Source organism: Tyto alba, unplaced genomic scaffold, assembly GCF_018691265.1.
Source record: "Tyto alba isolate M040663 unplaced genomic scaffold, T.alba_DEE_v4.0 Super-Scaffold_41, whole genome shotgun sequence".
Taxonomy (NCBI): Eukaryota; Metazoa; Chordata; class Aves; order Strigiformes; family Tytonidae; genus Tyto; species Tyto alba.
The window spans coordinates 3,563,872-3,580,150 of NW_024881317.1; the positions used below are offsets into that span (position 1 = coordinate 3,563,872).

The 16,279-nt window shown below is 49.6% G+C and overlaps 1 protein-coding gene across 2 annotated transcripts; it reads right to left on the bottom strand.

Annotated features, from left to right (window-relative positions):
• Positions 1 to 1,895: 1,895 nt before the first annotated feature.
• UBAP1L (ubiquitin associated protein 1 like) lies at positions 1,896 to 16,271 on the bottom strand. Of its 2 annotated transcripts, XM_032994295.2 has the most exons (7): positions 15,453 to 16,271; positions 12,866 to 13,067; positions 9,731 to 10,477; positions 9,458 to 9,538; positions 8,269 to 8,478; positions 4,048 to 4,149; positions 1,896 to 3,063 (listed from the first exon to the last, which is right to left on the bottom strand). In XM_032994295.2, exons 2-7 carry the CDS (start codon positions 12,995 to 12,997, stop codon positions 2,929 to 2,931), a joined length of 1,407 nt encoding a protein of 468 aa, XP_032850186.2. In that variant the 5' UTR covers positions 12,998 to 13,067; positions 15,453 to 16,271; the 3' UTR covers positions 1,896 to 2,928. The 2 variants fall into 2 exon arrangements, with proteins under 2 accessions (XP_032850186.2, XP_032850187.2); XM_032994296.2 differs by lacking the exon at positions 9,458 to 9,538 and having other exon boundaries at positions 12,866 to 13,020.
• Positions 16,272 to 16,279: the final 8 nt, after the last annotated feature.

Below are 16,279 nucleotides of genomic sequence, written 5' to 3' on the forward strand. Positions count from 1 at the left end.
GCCCTCCATGTCCGCAGCGCTGCTGGGAGACCCACGGGGACCAGGACAGCAGCAAACCCAGCCCGTGGCTCAGCTGGTTCCCGTCCATGGAGCTGGCTTTGGGCTGCCCGTGCCATCCAGGCCGAGGCAGAGCGGAAGGGAATACCAGCTGGGATGCTTCAAATATCTCCGTGGCTGACCCTCGCCAAGTTCCCAGCATTTTCAAAACACTTACCGCATTTGAGGGAAAAAAAAACAAAAAAAAAAAAAAAACAAAAAGAAAAAAAATAAAACAAAAAAATAAAACCCCAAATACCACACGACACAACCACAAAACAAAACAAACGAGAAAACCCCAGCTTGCATCCATGTCCAGATTGAAACCCGCTTGATGCGCCTTGTCCCCATTTGCCCTCTGCCATCGGGCCAGGCCACCATCCCGCTGTCACCCCCAGGATGGGGACCGCAGCTGGGGGATGTACAGGTCTGACGGTGGCTCGGGGGAGGCAGGGGACGCTGGTGGACGTCACCCAGCTCTACACCGTGCTGCAGCATTAGCTGAGCAGCACTACTGTCCTCGAGCGGATCGTTAGCAGCGAGGCCATCAAATCAAACCCTTGCTCCCTTCCTAGACGAAGCCAATTAACATTTCACATTGTCTTCTCCTAACCGAAAGCAGCACATGGAAGCAGGCTGCTTTAAAACTGCTCTAAGTTGAACAAACAGCTCAAACCCTCCATTAAAATAAAGTTAAAATAATTCTGTTACTAAAATATTTATGACGGGCTCCTGTGGCTAAGCCGGGACAGCTGAACTTGGCAGGCTCTCCCCTTCCCTCCAGCTGACACCACTCGGCGGTACAACCTCTCCCCCCACCTTCACACGATGTTTTTTTGACAGTTCAGGGTGTTACAAAGGTATTTGCCGACAAAATACAGAAGGTTTTAAGATTTTAAGTGCAGCACCTGTGGGAAAGAGCAGGTCTTAGTAGGCACTGTTGACTATGGCATGGATGATCCCAAGAGAGGAGCAATTTGTTGCATCCATCAATCCAGACCATTATATGGAAAATAACAAGATAATTTTAGGTGCACAGCGAGGAAAAAAGATACAGTTCTTACCTCGGCAAGCAGGGGGAAAAACTGATGAGCCAGGACTAAGCAAATCTCTAACGAGAGCAAGAGGCTGCTCAGCCTTTGCACAGTGAGTGGGCACGATGCTGCAAATGTGCTTCGCTCCACCAGAACCTAGCCCTCAGCGTTACTGGCACCAGCACAGCCCCGTTATCTTCCCCTTTCAATCTTCATGGTGTTTACTCCGCCAAAGATTACAGTGCGAGGCGAAGCGATCTATCTAATCACAGTTTAACCTTTTGCAAGTTTCTTTTTTAAGGCGACATCATCTTGGCAAGGATGAACGTAACGAAAAGCTGTCTGTAGAATGGACTTGCCTTATAAGGGCTGTATCAAAAATAAAAGCTTGTATAACCAAGGGAAAGCTGGAGGAAAAACAGGGCTGGGAGCTCCAAGAAGAGCCTGTGTGCTCCCCACAGATATCTCCCTTGGCCATAACAAGGTGCCACACTTTCCTTTTCAATGCCATTAAAGAGGAGCAGGTATAAAGCATCCTTGAGTATGGATGGGCCAAGTCCCCCCAAGCTTGGACACCAAGTGTCCTTGCTGCATCCAGGCGAGGATGAAGACCACCATGGAGGACTGTACACTCCTGATGCTGTTTGGAACCTACCTAGAGATCTGGGGAGAAGGGACACGGTGTTTTAACTCGATGGCAGTATGTTCGGATGGGAGATTGTTTGGAAGGATACAATGGAAAAATGGTGCTAATGCCACTAATTAAGGATTTTTCTCTGCTAGGTTGTGCCAGTTGGCATTTCCACAGGAAAAGACACAAATACATTTCAGAAGAACCTCTCCAACCATCTTTACTTTAAGAAATTACATCTGTATCTAATTCACAGGAAAAGAATATATTTTTATGTGAAAACACTGTCCGCTGTTCCAGTGCCAAGCCAAGAGACGCATCCCGTAAGGTGATCTGAATCTCCCATTCTCTGTCCTTCAGTTACATGCAAAAATTCCCCTGGGCATCCAGATTTTCCTGATCCTGACACTGATGCTTAGCTTCACTTGGAGCCACTGTCTCCACAGTTTAGGGAAGCATCCCCTGAATTTTCCTGATTTGGGCAGAACACAAGGACAGCCGAGCTGTTCCCTGTCTCCGTGTTGCAATTTCATTAAATTCCCTGAGCATAAACCCTTGCATAAGCCATTTGTCATTGCACTGGAAAAACTTCATATATTTCTAAAGCAAGGACAGCCTGTTTTCCTTCCTTACCCTCACTGAATTGTGTATTTTACTCAAGTTTCTGGTTTAAAAGGAGACACTAATGTGATCAGACTGAATTTCAATGACAATATTCAACCATGACTAAGTCAGCTGAGACTCTTCCCAAGCAAGGACCAACAAACGTTTCTGCAGGAGCCTTCAGTTTTTATGAAAACAACCTCTTCTGTTGATTTATATAATCTTTGAAGATGCCACACTTGATTGTAGTTGAAAACATGACACCCATCACCCCAGGTGGAGGGAGAAAACTGTGGTTTGGGTTTTGCAAAATCTAAGCTGAAGGCGGTTTGGATCTTACTGCATCTAGTCTAAACAGCTGATCAAGGGTGGAGATGTGTGGGTGAAGAGATAAATGCTCCTGCTATAAAGCCTTTGCCTTAGTGCGGTGACAAACATGCTTATGATGGATGGATCTCCATAAAATGAGACACCAAGCCAGTGCTTTGAAGGTCTGTGCCCGGTGAGCCGCGCTGCTCGGGGTGGGGATGGAGCGGCCGAAGGGTACGCGTGTGCCCACCCACCCGGGTCCTTCAGAGGTCTGGTCTGGAGAGGGGAAGCTGTGACTGGGGTCCAGGATGCTGGTCACTGGGCTTTCATCACGAGCTCTTCCAGCGCCTTCTCCCTCTGATTCCCACAAAGCAAAAGAACTTCTTTGATTTCATTTTGCTGAAAACCCATATCGTTAAACTGAGCTAACAAGTGCAAGAATTCAGCTGCCTGGAGGAAGAAGGAAGAGAAAGGACTGATGTTATCATGGGGTTTTAAGGACGGATTTATCGTAGCATTGCAGCAGAAGCAGTGTTGGGTGACGAGGCTGCAGCCAGATGACCTGGCCGGGTTGTATTACTGCTGAAGGGCACTCTGACAGCAGAGCAAGGACACTCATACCACTGTTAGCATTTAGAAGTGTGCCTTTACATCAACTTTTTAAATAAGAAATATTTATTTAAGTCAGCCTCTCGCTTCACTTATTCCTTATTAAGTTTACTATGAATTCCATGCAAGTGTTTGTCCGCGTTACAGAGACCAGGGAAAGGCAGTGAGTGCAAACTGGAATTAATTTGTCCTGCTTCCCCTCCTGCTCAGGCTGGGCCCCAGCACCACAACATCTCCTGGAGCCGTGTCCTCAGTAAATAACCCCCTGCCTGACACCGAGACCCAGGTGCCCTCCCGCTGCCACGGCCCAAACGAGCCGTGAGCCGGAATCCTACGTGCCATCAGCATCACGTCAAACACTCTCAGCCCAAATTTCAAGCAGTTCTACCCTCCCAGGCTCTTTGTTATCCCCAGGAGGAGACTGATGATGGAGACCAATGCCCAGCGTGCCATCATGGTTCTTTTCCCTGGGGGGGTGAATGCAAAGGGGGAGATGGGGGGGAGGTAGCGAGCGCGGGTGCTGGTGGGCTCGGGGTGGGGGATTCCCCGTGCAGTGGCTGAGCGAGCATCGTGCTTGCACGGCCCGGGGAGAGGATGGATGGAGAAAAGCCACGGAGTGGGTGTCCTTCCCCAGGGGGTCCTTATGGTGATGCTGCCCTGGGGGGTCTGCTGCGACTGCGGGGCGCGCTGGTGGCAGGGCAAAGGGTCTGACCTGCCGGGAGCTGCGCGAGGGGCGGCAGAGGAGGAGGGGAGCATGCAGCCCGCTGGAAACGCGAGCCCGGAGGATGCAGCACAAAGGGCTGGGCTGTGCCATCCTGCTCTGACCTTTTTCTCTGAGTACTGGAACATTTCCATGGCCTCCTCCACCTGCCCTTCCTCGTAGCCCTGCTTCAGCAGCCGGTCACAGGCACCCAGGTAGCTCAGGAACTGCAGAGGAAGACAATCAGGGTTAATCCAACCTCGCGGACGTGGGGAGCGAGTGCATTCAGGAGCCCACCTGGCCACCTCCCAGGGACACACTCATGGGCAGAACCTGGGCCACAACCATCCTGCCAGTTCCCATCTGATGCTCAGCCAGGGCGGTTCTGTCTGTCAGCAGGACTCTCACTGGGAGAAGACAACATCCCCGTCCCCCCAACTCTCCCAGGGCAGGAACAGGAACAAGGCGGGGGGAGGATGAGGAGCAAACCAAATATCTAAACCATCTGAGATACGAAGCGATGGCCTCCAGGCTGCGGGGTGAAGCAGAGCCTGTCCCGGTGAGATGTCCACCCTCGGGTGACCTAGCATCCCTTTGATGTGCCAGGGTTTGGGCCTTCGCTCCAGGGTCCAAGCACAAAAGCCACCCCAGGGGAGACCCGTGTGCTATCACTGCTGAAAGTAAACAGTTATTTTTGGCTTTCCTCATTGTTCTTGGAGTGCTGACAGCACTATTCCCAGCGGTATCTTTTAAATACCACGAGAATCATTCACTGTCCAAAAACATATGGGACAGACAATAATAAATGAGCTATACAATAGCAGGGGGAATAAAACCATCCCACAGGTCTCCCTGAAGCTGTGCCATCTTCATCCAAGGAGAAGCTGATTCATATCTCCCCAGATCCACCAGCATGCAGACCTCCACCCTCCCCAGCACCGCTGTAGCCAAGGAGAAGGATTGAGTAAAAAGCTATAGAACACGTGAAAAAGCTGAAAAAGTCCCTCAAATGTTGAGTTGATCTAGTTTGGCTCAGCAGCAGAGTAAGGATTTTAAGAAATGTCAGCTTTAAGGAGCAGCTTATTAACCCAAAAATGAGATAGTCACTCGTCATTGGCATTCGTAACTTGTTTTTATTTTCCTTGTTACTTTACTAACTAAAAACCCCAGATCGTTGCTGTATGTTCCTGCCCTGTTGCAGCAGGGACAGCTGCTCACGGCAGAACACAGACAGTCCTGGCAGCCTGTTCAAGCCCAGCATGAAACCGGTGCTGCTGTCAACTCAGTGATTTTTATCATTAAAAAAATAATATATATATATCCTCAAGACTAAACAAAAACAGGTTTTTAAATACTATGATCTGCTAACCTCCTGGGTCCAGAACCAGCCCCACTGCTCACTGAGGAGGAGGAGGAGGTGCCACTGCCTTCCTGAAACTCCTTTTCCCCTTGTAGCTCTCAAGGAGGCTCCTTATAACGCTCAGGCGTGAAGTTCCTCCAGCACAGGCACCTCTGTAGAGTTTGGCTTTACCCACTGCACGGCCAGCCCAATAACCTCATCACAGGCTGCTCATGTGGGAAGAGACCTCCAGGCTCTCGTAGATCAGTAACCTGCTGATCTGTCTCTTCCCTCATTTGCTGCTACTTGATGTTATGTGCAGCAATTCAGCTTTTCACATCAAAGATGAGCATGTGCAGTGATGTGCAGGAAATCACCCCTCCGGTGGGATTTTCCGTCTCCCCATACCACCCATCAGAACGGCCCATCCCCATGAGGTCCCTGCTTCAGGTGCTCCAACAACTGGCTGCTTAGGAAGAGCAAAGCCTTACCACCAACCGTTTCACCAACACACCTGGACCACAAACTACCTGCTGCCAGCACGGAAAAAACCATGATCAAACACCACCAAAGACCCCAGTGATGATTTAATCGTGGAGGAATGGGGTAAACATCCCCCCAGTCTTGCAGCAGGGTTCAAGCCGGGGATGCGGAAACTCAGTGGACACTACCCCTTGGGCACTGAGCTTCTAAGGACAGAGGCTTTCTGGGGGGACAGGGAGACCCCAGCCAGCACCACGGCGGACATCCCTGCTCAATTCACTGCTGCAAGCACCACCACCAAGGACACAACTTCTAAAAGCGTCAGAGAGCCTCGGGGAGCCACTGCCGGTGGAGATGGCTGATGCCAGGCTTGTAGGAAGCACTGAAGATGTAGGTCATTGCTTGGGGTGAGACAGCAGGTTCTTTTGGAGGGGGCAAAGGGCAGGAGCATGTTGTGGAAACACAGCTGAGCATGGATTTTGCTGTATTATGGACTTCTCAAGAGTCCAACAGTCCACAGGAAGAAGGTTCCCACCGGCGCAAGGCCAGGAGGTGGCTGGCACAGTGGGTTGTGTCCCGTGGTGAATGCCCTGCTCTGAACCCCGTGCTCACGGCTGTTTGGGGAGAGGGATGCTGATCAGCTGCAGCCATTTGTCACTTCTTGGCTCCGTGGATCAACGATGCATTTTTGATTGATCAACGATCATTAATCAAGATGCAACGATGCATTTTCAGTTTAGCCCCTGCCCATGACATCCTAGGTGATGAACCTCTGGCGCATTGGCGCAACTAACCCTGCTTGAGCCTTTTAGAGAGGTTCTTCCACCAAAATTAAGAAGGGATCACCTCTTTAAGGCAGTAGACTTGCCTTCTCCACCAGGGTGGGCCCCGTCAGTTTGACATGACACTGCAAAGAAATTGAGCAATTTTTGGCTACCATCTGGTACTACAATCAATCTTCACGGCTGAAGCTGTCATCGTCACACACTGAAACCCCACGTGACACCAACAAGCAATGAAGAGCGCCCACAGCTCTTGTTTTTAACTTGATTTGAAACATATTTTCCAGGAAGGTTTTGTCTAATGTGGTAGTTTAGTACTTGTAAGAGAGGCATGAAGGGCTATGCCTTACATGTTATCTTGGCTGTATTGCGCATAAATGGGAAAAATGGGAACTTCTGTTGAAGAAGGCACAGGACATAAGGCAGACCTTGTATTTGGGTGCATTAAGCACCTCTCCTAGAGGATGGGAGTCCCTGTGTCTACACAGAAGGGAGCAGACTGTACTCATTTCCATCCTTAATAAAATGCGCTGCTCCTTCATATTGAGACAGCAGTTGCTCCAAGACACCCTTGCACACAAAGAATCAGGGCTGGGCTCTGCCCATCTCCCTCTGCCGAGATGAAACCTTTATGAATTGAAGAAATAAAGCTTCCCTTCCCGTCTCAGCTTGCAGCGACAATTGCCTGAAACACCAGCGAGGGTCTGGGGAGGCTGGTCCAGCCAGGGCTGACTCAGGAGGGAGCCAGAAGCTGCGTGATGACTCAGCTGCAGAGCAGCCTCGTGCACTGACCAGATGGGTAAGAGCTGGCCCCCGCAGCACAGGCAGCTCCCTGGGAGCACGGGAAGGAGACTGGCAGCTGACCAGGGGGCTGCCTGCTCACACTTCTGCCCAGGGTCTGCTCTGGCACAATAGCCCAGTGGACATCCCTTTTGCTAAGCTGCGATCAAGCCTCTTCTCTCTCTGCAAGAGCTACTTGGATAATTCAGCCCTATTAAATCCTCTGCTGGGATGGGCAGGTCCAGCCCCAAGCTTGCCACGCCAGAGGGTCAGAGACAGCAGCATCCCTCATGGCACGGATGCTTGGAGCTCACCTGGACCCCCGAGGGTTCGTCTGGACAAGCAGAGACCTTGGGAATTGGGATAAAGGACAGCAAGCTGTGATGTACTCAGATACCAGGGGTAAAAAGAGCTTGTATGCTAATTACTTGAAATGAATTCCAGGTTATTATGGAGGGTTCGTCAGGAAAAGAGCTCTGAGACCCAGCAGCAATGCTTGCATAGAGTCCCTGGTTGCTCCAAGACAGGGAAGTTGTGTTTTGGAGAGAGCCCAGACAAATCTCCAAGGTATTCGTACAGTCCCGCTCTGACAGGATGAGCCATGGCAATACTCATATGAATCTAACAGCCAGGAAAAAATGATGTGCAAAAAGTTTCCATATACGGGGGCAAAATTTGTACTTCAAAAGGACACCATGCTCCATACAACAGATTGAACAGATAACGTTACCCAGCCGTTATTACTTGCTGAAAAGCTGAGGGCGACTCATTGCTATTTCATTACAGCAAAAGTGCAAACGTGTGATCTCATGCAAAACCCTGTCAACTGAGGTCTGATACCAAAGTGGGAAAGCCAAGGCCATCAGAAGTCCACCCCAAGCAAGACAGCCATCCCTTTCTCCATCAAAATCAAGTTTTTCTTTACCAAAAGCTTTTCGCGGTGCCGTGCCAGTTCCACCAACCTGACTTAAGCTTTGCCTTCCAGTCTTCTGGAGGGTGAGGATGGCTTTGTGGATGGGGTAGCCCAAGGCTATAACAGGCTCGATGAGGTCTCGCTCCTCTTGGCTCAGCGCCGAGAGCAGGTCAGCTGCCGAATCCGACTGGGATCTGTAGGAATCGAGAGGTTGCGCAGGCGTGGAGGCAGGGGGGAGGCAGGCGTAGGGGCTGAGGGACTGCAAGAGAAAAAAAAAAGCCGATGGTCTTCTCGCTCCAGCTCATGACATGACATAAAACCACCCAGGCTGAAGCAATGCTTTTAAACGCTCGCAGGTACTTTGCTCTCTCCAGAAGAGGAAAATTCCCATACATGCAACAAACCCCCTTGGGCATCAAAGGAGACTGGACTTAATTAAATCCAGGCTCAGCTATAGATACAGATCAGAGAAAACAGCACTCAGGAGGGTTCATGGGGCAAAGCGAGCAAAAGCAGCTTCCTTTCCCTGGGAATCCTGGTCATCCCTCCAGCAATAAATACCATGCTTGGCCCCAACCAGCCAAGCAAGAGGCAGCGCTGCCTTCGGACAGGTGATGCAGCAGCCTGGGCAGGAAGATGCTCCCCTGATGCCCTGTTTATGCCCGTGACATTTATCAGATATATTTAGGTTTCTGTTACAAAGCCATCTCCAGAAATGACCTTGCACATGCATGCTCTTGCCTGAGGTTGAGGCTTTAGCATTCAGCGTGACGCTCATGTAACAGCAGCTGAGCAGGGTGGGCGATGTACAAATACACACGGGCTTTTTACTCTTTCTTAATTAACCTACGTCTAATGCAACTACATATAAATAACCTGGCGTTTCATGTCTCTGATAGTGTTAGCTGTGGGTTTTCAGTAATTCATCTCCTAAATGCCTCAAGTAGCTAGATGAGATATAATTTCTTAAAAAACATGGTGCAATTCAGCTTTAAGGTGACAAAGCAATATTTACACCATCATTTCACATCACTGTCTCTATCACTAAATGATGTGTATTTCTAATAGGACTGTGAAGTCCAAAGTTTCCTAGGAAAGACATGATAGCTGTAAGGAGGCATTTCCCCATAAACCCCATTTATATCTGTTAGAGGGGGAAAAATGAAGAGGAAAGAGGGGAAAAAAACTTATTTCACTTTTTTTTTTTTAGTGTTTTAATTGAAAATCAAATAAGATACCTTGTTTGTTGGGAAAAACGAAGATGTTTTGGTTAGGACAGAGCAAGTAAATGTGCTCCCAGAAAGCTTGTCTTTATATCCCTGCAAAAAAACCCCCCTTCCTTCACTTCTTATGAAAACTCGCTAGCAATTTCTCATGGGTTCAGTGTTCCCAAAGCCCCATTTCGGTTCCATTTCGCTGGCCAGACCTCAGCAAACGGGACCAATTTGATTTCCTCCCCCTCCCTCCGGTCTCAGCAACAAGCAGAGGGCTACCAGAAGAAAACATCTCACCGGCACCGTAGGCTTGTGCCGCTTGATGGGGGGGATCGGCGCGGCCGGAGGAGCTGGCACTAAGGTCCCCAGGTGGGACACGTCCGGGGCTGGCCCGTACTTGACACTGCGGCTGGTGCGGAGGCGTGGGGGGAGCAGCCGTGGCACCGGGACCCCTCTCCTCTCCACGGTGGTTCTGTTCAAAGGATGCACCAAAGCAGCCAGCTTCCTCCTGGCCGCTTCCAGCTCGTTCTTCATGTTGTTAAATAACACCATGGATCTTCTCTGCTTGCTCAGGTTCGGGCTGGCTGTGTTGCGGCCACCATTATCTGGTGAGGGCTCCAGCAAGCCAGGCGATGTCTTTGGTCGGGCCTGGTAAAAGCCGGGACGCAGAGCCATACCTCTCACAGTGTTTCTCCTCCTGGAAACCTTTTCATCCCTCTCATTCTCTTCCCAGGAGGTCGAGGAATACTCATCATCCTCCGAGTAGTCGTCCTCCTCCGAGTGTCGGGTCTCGCTCTCGGTGTCGGACAAGGTGCCTCTGCCCCTGGGGTGCCCGTAGCTGCCGTCGGCAGCGCTCATGCTGATGCAGCGCCGCACCGTCCCGTCCCGCGGTCTCCCCCCGTAGCTGTCAGCAGGGTCCACCAGCAGCAGCCAGCACGGCGGAGCCGTGGGGATGACTTCGGAGGTGACCCAATGCCGGGAGGTTTGCTGCTGAGAGGCCACCTCGACCCAGTAAAGCACTCTTCTTTCCAGCGAGAAGTCGTGCTGTGGAAGAGGGAGAAGGAGCTGGTGAGGGCATCTGAAACCAGACCACGCGGCGCAGGGAAAACCACGCGCTTCAGGAGGGCACCTGGAGGGCTGTGTCCTTCCCATATTTGCTCCTATTTCCCCGAGCATCAGGGCTGGCTGTGGGCACTAGAGCTGTAGGATTGGGCAGTGCCAGCCCCATCCCTACAGGGAATCTCCAAATTTATAGCTGAAAAAAAAAAAAATCTGTCTACAAAGTTATTACTGCTTTGAGTTGTATTTACCGTTCTTCTGATAGGTGTTTTATGCTCGGAGATGGTTTTGTGTCAGTTTGGCTGCTGTGGAAGGGGACAGCACCCATCAGTGGCACCCATCAGAGCCACCTCAGGCACGGGGGCTTGGGAGCCACCGAGGGGGGAGGTGCCATCTTGGACAGAGGGAGGACTGGCTACGGCATCTCCAGTGGCACTGGGGGCTCTGCCAGTTCCAGAACAGAGTTGTCATTTCCACGTAGTCCAGCTTAAAATATAAGACTGAAATCCAAGGGTTTTCCTGGAACAAACAAGCCTTGCCCGTCCCAGAGCTCTCCAAACAAGGTCTCCTCCGGACGGGCAGGCAAGTACATTCACAGCCCAGGAATGCTGTTTTTACTGCTCCCTGCCACTTGTCAGCTGTGGACCCAAACCAGCCTCCCCGAGGAAAACACCACCACGTGCCTCGACAAAGAACAGCCCGGACCACCAGCGCAATCGCTTGGTCTCAGCGAGGAGCTCTGATGTGTCCCCAGTCAGGGAGAAACCTGGGGCTGGGGGTTTCCCGGGACAGGATGAGGTGATGGACCACCTCAGCTGGTCCACGGGGATGCAGACTATCACCTGCCTTTACACAGGTGGCAAAAAACGTGTGCATTAAAATTTCCTTCAAAGAGATTAATGAAAATGAACAACCCGGCGACTCTTCATGTTAACCACATCCTGTGGATTTGGGGTGTGTCATTTGGGGGGGATGGATAAGCAAAGCTGAGCTAGCCAAAAGCCAGATGTGGGGTTTGCTGCTGGTTCACCCATCACCAGGAGGGAGCAGAGGCTGTTTGGGATCGCCCAGATGGCCTTCCCCCATGAAGTGCACTGACCCCATCTACAGGTGAGACTACTTAAGGCTGAATGCGCAAAGTATTTCTGTAATCATCTTCAGCTGGAGCTGTGCTAGCACTGCCTGTAAACCCGGAGAGCCAACTCCATGCCTTCAGTGCCAACATATGAGGAAAGGCTTCCTACCCCCTTCCAGAGCACAGCCAGTTCCTTCAAATTCTTGTGCTGGGGTTTAAAACTGGGGACAAAGCTGTTATAGCAGTAGGTGTATATTCAAAACCAGTTAAGGACTGAGCAATGTGCAAGATCACAAAGTGCCACAGGATATTTTTAATATATATATACACATATTATATCTCTATCTGTTACCAGCTGTCCTGGTTTCAGCTGGGATAGTTAATTTTCTTCCTAGTAGCTGGTACAGTGCTGTGTTCTGGATTTAATGTGAGAATAATGCTGATAACACACTGATGGTTTAGTTGTTGCCCAGTAGCACTTATCCTAAATTAACGATTTTTTCCTGTGCTCTGCCAGCGAGCAGGTGCCCAAGGAGCTGGGAAGGAGCGTGGCCAGGAGAGCTGGCCCCAACTAGCCAAAGGGATATTCCATACCATAGAACATCATGCTCAGTACAGAAACTGGGGGAGTTGGCTAGGAAGGGGGGATCGCTGCTCAGGGCCTGGCTGGGCATTCATCAGTGGGTGGTGAGCAATTGCCTTGTGCATCACTTGTTTCTTCTTGGATTTTATTTCTCTCTCTCTTTTTGCCATATTAATTTTCATTATTATATTTTGGTTTAGTCGTTAAACTGTTCTTATCTCAACCTACAAGTTCTACCTTTTTTTTTTTTTTTTTTCCAGTTCTCCTCCCCATCCCACTGCGGGGGGAAGGAGTAAGTGAGCAGCTGAGTGGAACTTAATTGCCAGCTGGGGTTAAACCACAACATCAGCACAGGTAGTGTTGTCTGCTTACATCTCTCTTATTAATAAATATTATTAATAAATGAGACGGTGATGATTCCAGAGTATAAAACAATCCCAGAGCAGAGCCTGAAGCGTGTACTCCTATACAAGAAAGACCCAACCCTCCTGCTTGGACTGGATTAAAAAAATCCAACCCCAAACCAACCCCTTCCTTGCTCCCAACCCACCCACCACAAGTCGTCCTCACCTCCTCCCACTCCCGCAAACCAGCCAGTTAAGAGGATCAATTAGGAGGAGATGTTTCCCTTCCCTTCCTTCACAAGAAAAGGCAAACACCACTGACATCCCTTTGAGCATCCCCCCAGCAGCGAATCCGGGCGCAGACAGCTCACCATGGTGCTCATGAGGATGTCGGTGCAGTCGGGGAGCTCGATGGCTGGGGCGGTGATTAAAGTGTTTTCTCCCCCTGAGTCCCCATCGAGGCTCGTGGCTGTTCGGAAGGGAACTTCATCCAGGTAGCTCATTGCTGCTGCCGCCTGATTTCTTGCTGCCGGAGGAAGGGATGAAACAAAACCGTAAAAGGCACCTATTCAGCTGGAAGGAGAGAGAGATGAGCTATTTCAAGTGACACTGGTAAAAGGAACGCAGCCCTTAGAGATGCTGCCAGCCGAGTGAAAAACGCTCTGTGCAATGCCCAGATTTGCACACTCATAATTACCGATAGCGGGAAGATTTGTCTGAACTAACCTTTGCTATAACCTTGAGCCAACAGGACCTGACCGAGCTTACAGCTTCACTTGGCAGAGGTCCTGAGTGTTTTTCTCCCACTGCTGCTTTCCATCCCCTTCCCCGCCTCCCCCTCTCCCTCTGCTGCCCGTCACACGCTCCCTTTCCCAAGCTGGGGACACACCGAGCACTTTTCCCGGTCACAGAGGCAGCCAAGGCGGCCGCCTCACAGGTCTCCTCTCTCTGGGTGACCCGAGAGCACCCACGGAGCTCACGCATGTGGCCACGTGCTGCTAAGCTGTCACACAGAGCAGCCCGGGGGAGCCGGGGCGAGGGCATCCCCTCTAGTGCTGCAGCAGCTTACCAACAGCCAGACAAGGTGCATCAGGCAAGCTTCGGTGTTAGAGAGACGTTGAACAAGCCGTTTGAAGGCCAGATTAGCTTTTAAGAACCATCCATTCATTTTAAGTGCAGTGATGTTTTTAGATCAAGAACAGCAGGGGAGAGAAAAATCTCTGACGAACTGGGAGTGGTGGCATGGCAAATACTACTGCAATAGCATAGCCATCAGCTCTGAATAAACATCTCGATTTAATACAAAGCCACTACTTGCTGCATGAAGCCTCGAGTCCCCAGCTTCTTGTGTGCAAAATAATTTCCTTTATACGTTGTCAACTGGCAAGAGCCAATGGTCAGTCTTCCACCGAGTTCTGCAGCCTGGGCCCGTTCATCCCAAAGTCCTCAGCAGTCATCCTCAAGACAAGCAGTAACTGCTTGGTGTGACATCCCTAAGTGCTTTTACCAATTCTTTTTTTTTTTTTTTTTTTTTTCCTTTAAAAATAAATGGCTTCTATGACAATGAGGATAAACACTCCACAACAAGAAAATAAGCAGATGAATGTACACAGGGAAGAAAAAGCTGCCGGTTCGATGTAAAACTAAGGGTCGATAATGGGAAATGGCATTCAAGGTTGGTTGCTATGTTAGCAAAGGACTAATGAGCTGCCTCTAAACCACAAAGAAAGAGCGACACGCACAATCACTTGGTTCAGCTCAGTTGCTCTTCACAGAATTACAAGTTGTTGCTCGCCTGCTTACGCCAGGAGCCTTTAATACCCGGGGCTGTGGCGCAGGCAGAGCTTTGCGGCTCCGGCACATGTACTGCTGCTCACACGCGACACACGCAACGTGTGGGGAGCCTACACGGAGCCGGGCCATCTGCTCCCCGGCCTAAGAGAGGTCAGCCTAAGTTACAATTCACGTCAGCGCTGACAAAGACAACACGTGGAAACATCTGTAAGCGAAGCCACCTTCCCCCCAGCTTTCTCCAGCTCCTCCGCATGGCCGTGCAGCTTCTGCCTGCAAGAGGGACAGACCCTCCTTGCTGCTTACGCTGTAAATCGGCTCTTCCCGAAAGCTGCGAGCTACAAAGGTGCAAAGGAAAAAGAGCATCTCGTGGTCTGTCCCCTGGAACGGCTTTACTTGGGTTTAAATGCCTCTTTAAGGGATAGGTAGTGAGTATGTCTGAAGCCATGATGAAGAAAATACTGTATTACACTGCATGAATACTGAGGAAGGCTCCCACAAGTGTTAATTCCCAAAGCCACTATTTAGAAAAAAAGTACGTTGGGGTGAGGAGCGATGACAACAGAAATGCTACACAACAAGAATAAAAGAGGGTCAGCTGTAAACACCGACTTACACCAGAAAGCAAATTCTACAAGGGTTCTGACCTCATCTGCCTCAGGCCAGCCCTGCCGGCTTTCTCACCAGAGATACCGTCTGGCGAACGGACAAACTCCTATCAGGAAGAGGATGTCCCTGAAAAGCATGAGAAACCCAAACCACACTGGAAGCAGGGAAGGAATAGGATGCAAATGAGTCTTGGAAACTCAGAGCCAACCCCTCTTTTCTTCTGGGCTACGGTAACTTTTAAAAAGTTAAAAATATTAGGAAATACTATAGTTGCATAAATCTGAATCTTAAATCTGAATACACGAGGGTTTTTTTAAGAATTAATACACTGTCTCCATGTATTATATGAGTTAAGATTTTAAACATTCCTCTTCCATCTGTGGCTTTAACATCTTCCTCACTAAAAATATAAAACATTTTAATGCAGACGTCACTAGACAAGAGCAAATATGTAGAACAAACCACAGAATGCTTGAGGGATTGAGATATACCTAAATGTACATCATCTGCTGGCATTTTCAAGTCCTATTTTTATTAACAATATGAAGTTAGCCTTACCGTCAGAAAAAATCATGGAGCTCTTCCCACAGGGCAGGGAGAACAGGGTTGCTTCTACGCTGCCTGTTATCAGTTCTTTAAATTATTGCTGTGTCAGACAAGCATTTGACAGCTTTATTATCTTATCTTAAGCAGTTAGCCAGTCCCATCAGACGGGCTGATGGCATAAGGAGCCTAATGATTTAAGCAGAGCAACCTCCGGTCACTAAGCTCCCTGAACTGAAAGCGTTCTTTCTGCAATTGTTTTTACACTATTTGAACTTTTGCTTTTTCATCAGGTAAGACTCGCCAGGATCTGATCCAGCCATAGGTCTTGGAGCAACGAGATGGGATGGCATGTATGGACATGCAAATCGGAACCTCTCCCTCCAAAGGACTTCACAGTAATCTATATTTTGGGGTGAGCAAGAACTACAAACTTCTGCACCCAAATTAATTCTATCAAGAATTACTTGTTTGTATGTTCTTACAGAAATCAACACAAAGCTTTAACCAATAAACTACCAGCGTTACATACAGGGCCCAAGTGTTGAATTTAGGCAAATACGTGTTGCCTCCTCCATGAATTACATGATGTTGCCATACGAAGAGTTAAGGAATTAGAGAGATTAAATCCATTCCCACATCTGAGGGCTAAGCAAGAGTAATGACTGCAGTTCTGGGAAGATGCCTCAACAATCTGCGTAGACCAGCAAAGCCCCAATCCCATATGGCCCACGGCTGTTGCAAGCAAACTGTCCAGAACATGGAAGGCTTTGAAATCAGATGCCTCCTTGTAGGAGGGAGAAGTTCCTTCACATACACCTTTTGCCAGCAATTTTCTCCGC

Bases quoted from the DNA above. Each gene is read 5' to 3' on its own strand.
- UBAP1L (XM_032994295.2), bottom strand. From the start codon at position 12,997: ATGAGCTACCTGGATGAAGTTCCCTTCCGAACAGCCACGAGCCTCGAT. The intron at 9,539-9,730 runs GTGAGATGTTTT...GTTTTTTTGCAG, and splicing joins GGCACAAGCCTACGGTGCCG to GGATATAAAGACAAGCTTTC. The intron at 4,150-8,268 runs GTTGGTGGAACT...CTTCCTCTGCAG, and splicing joins GAAGGCAAAGCTTAAGTCAG to TTCCTGAGCTACCTGGGTGC.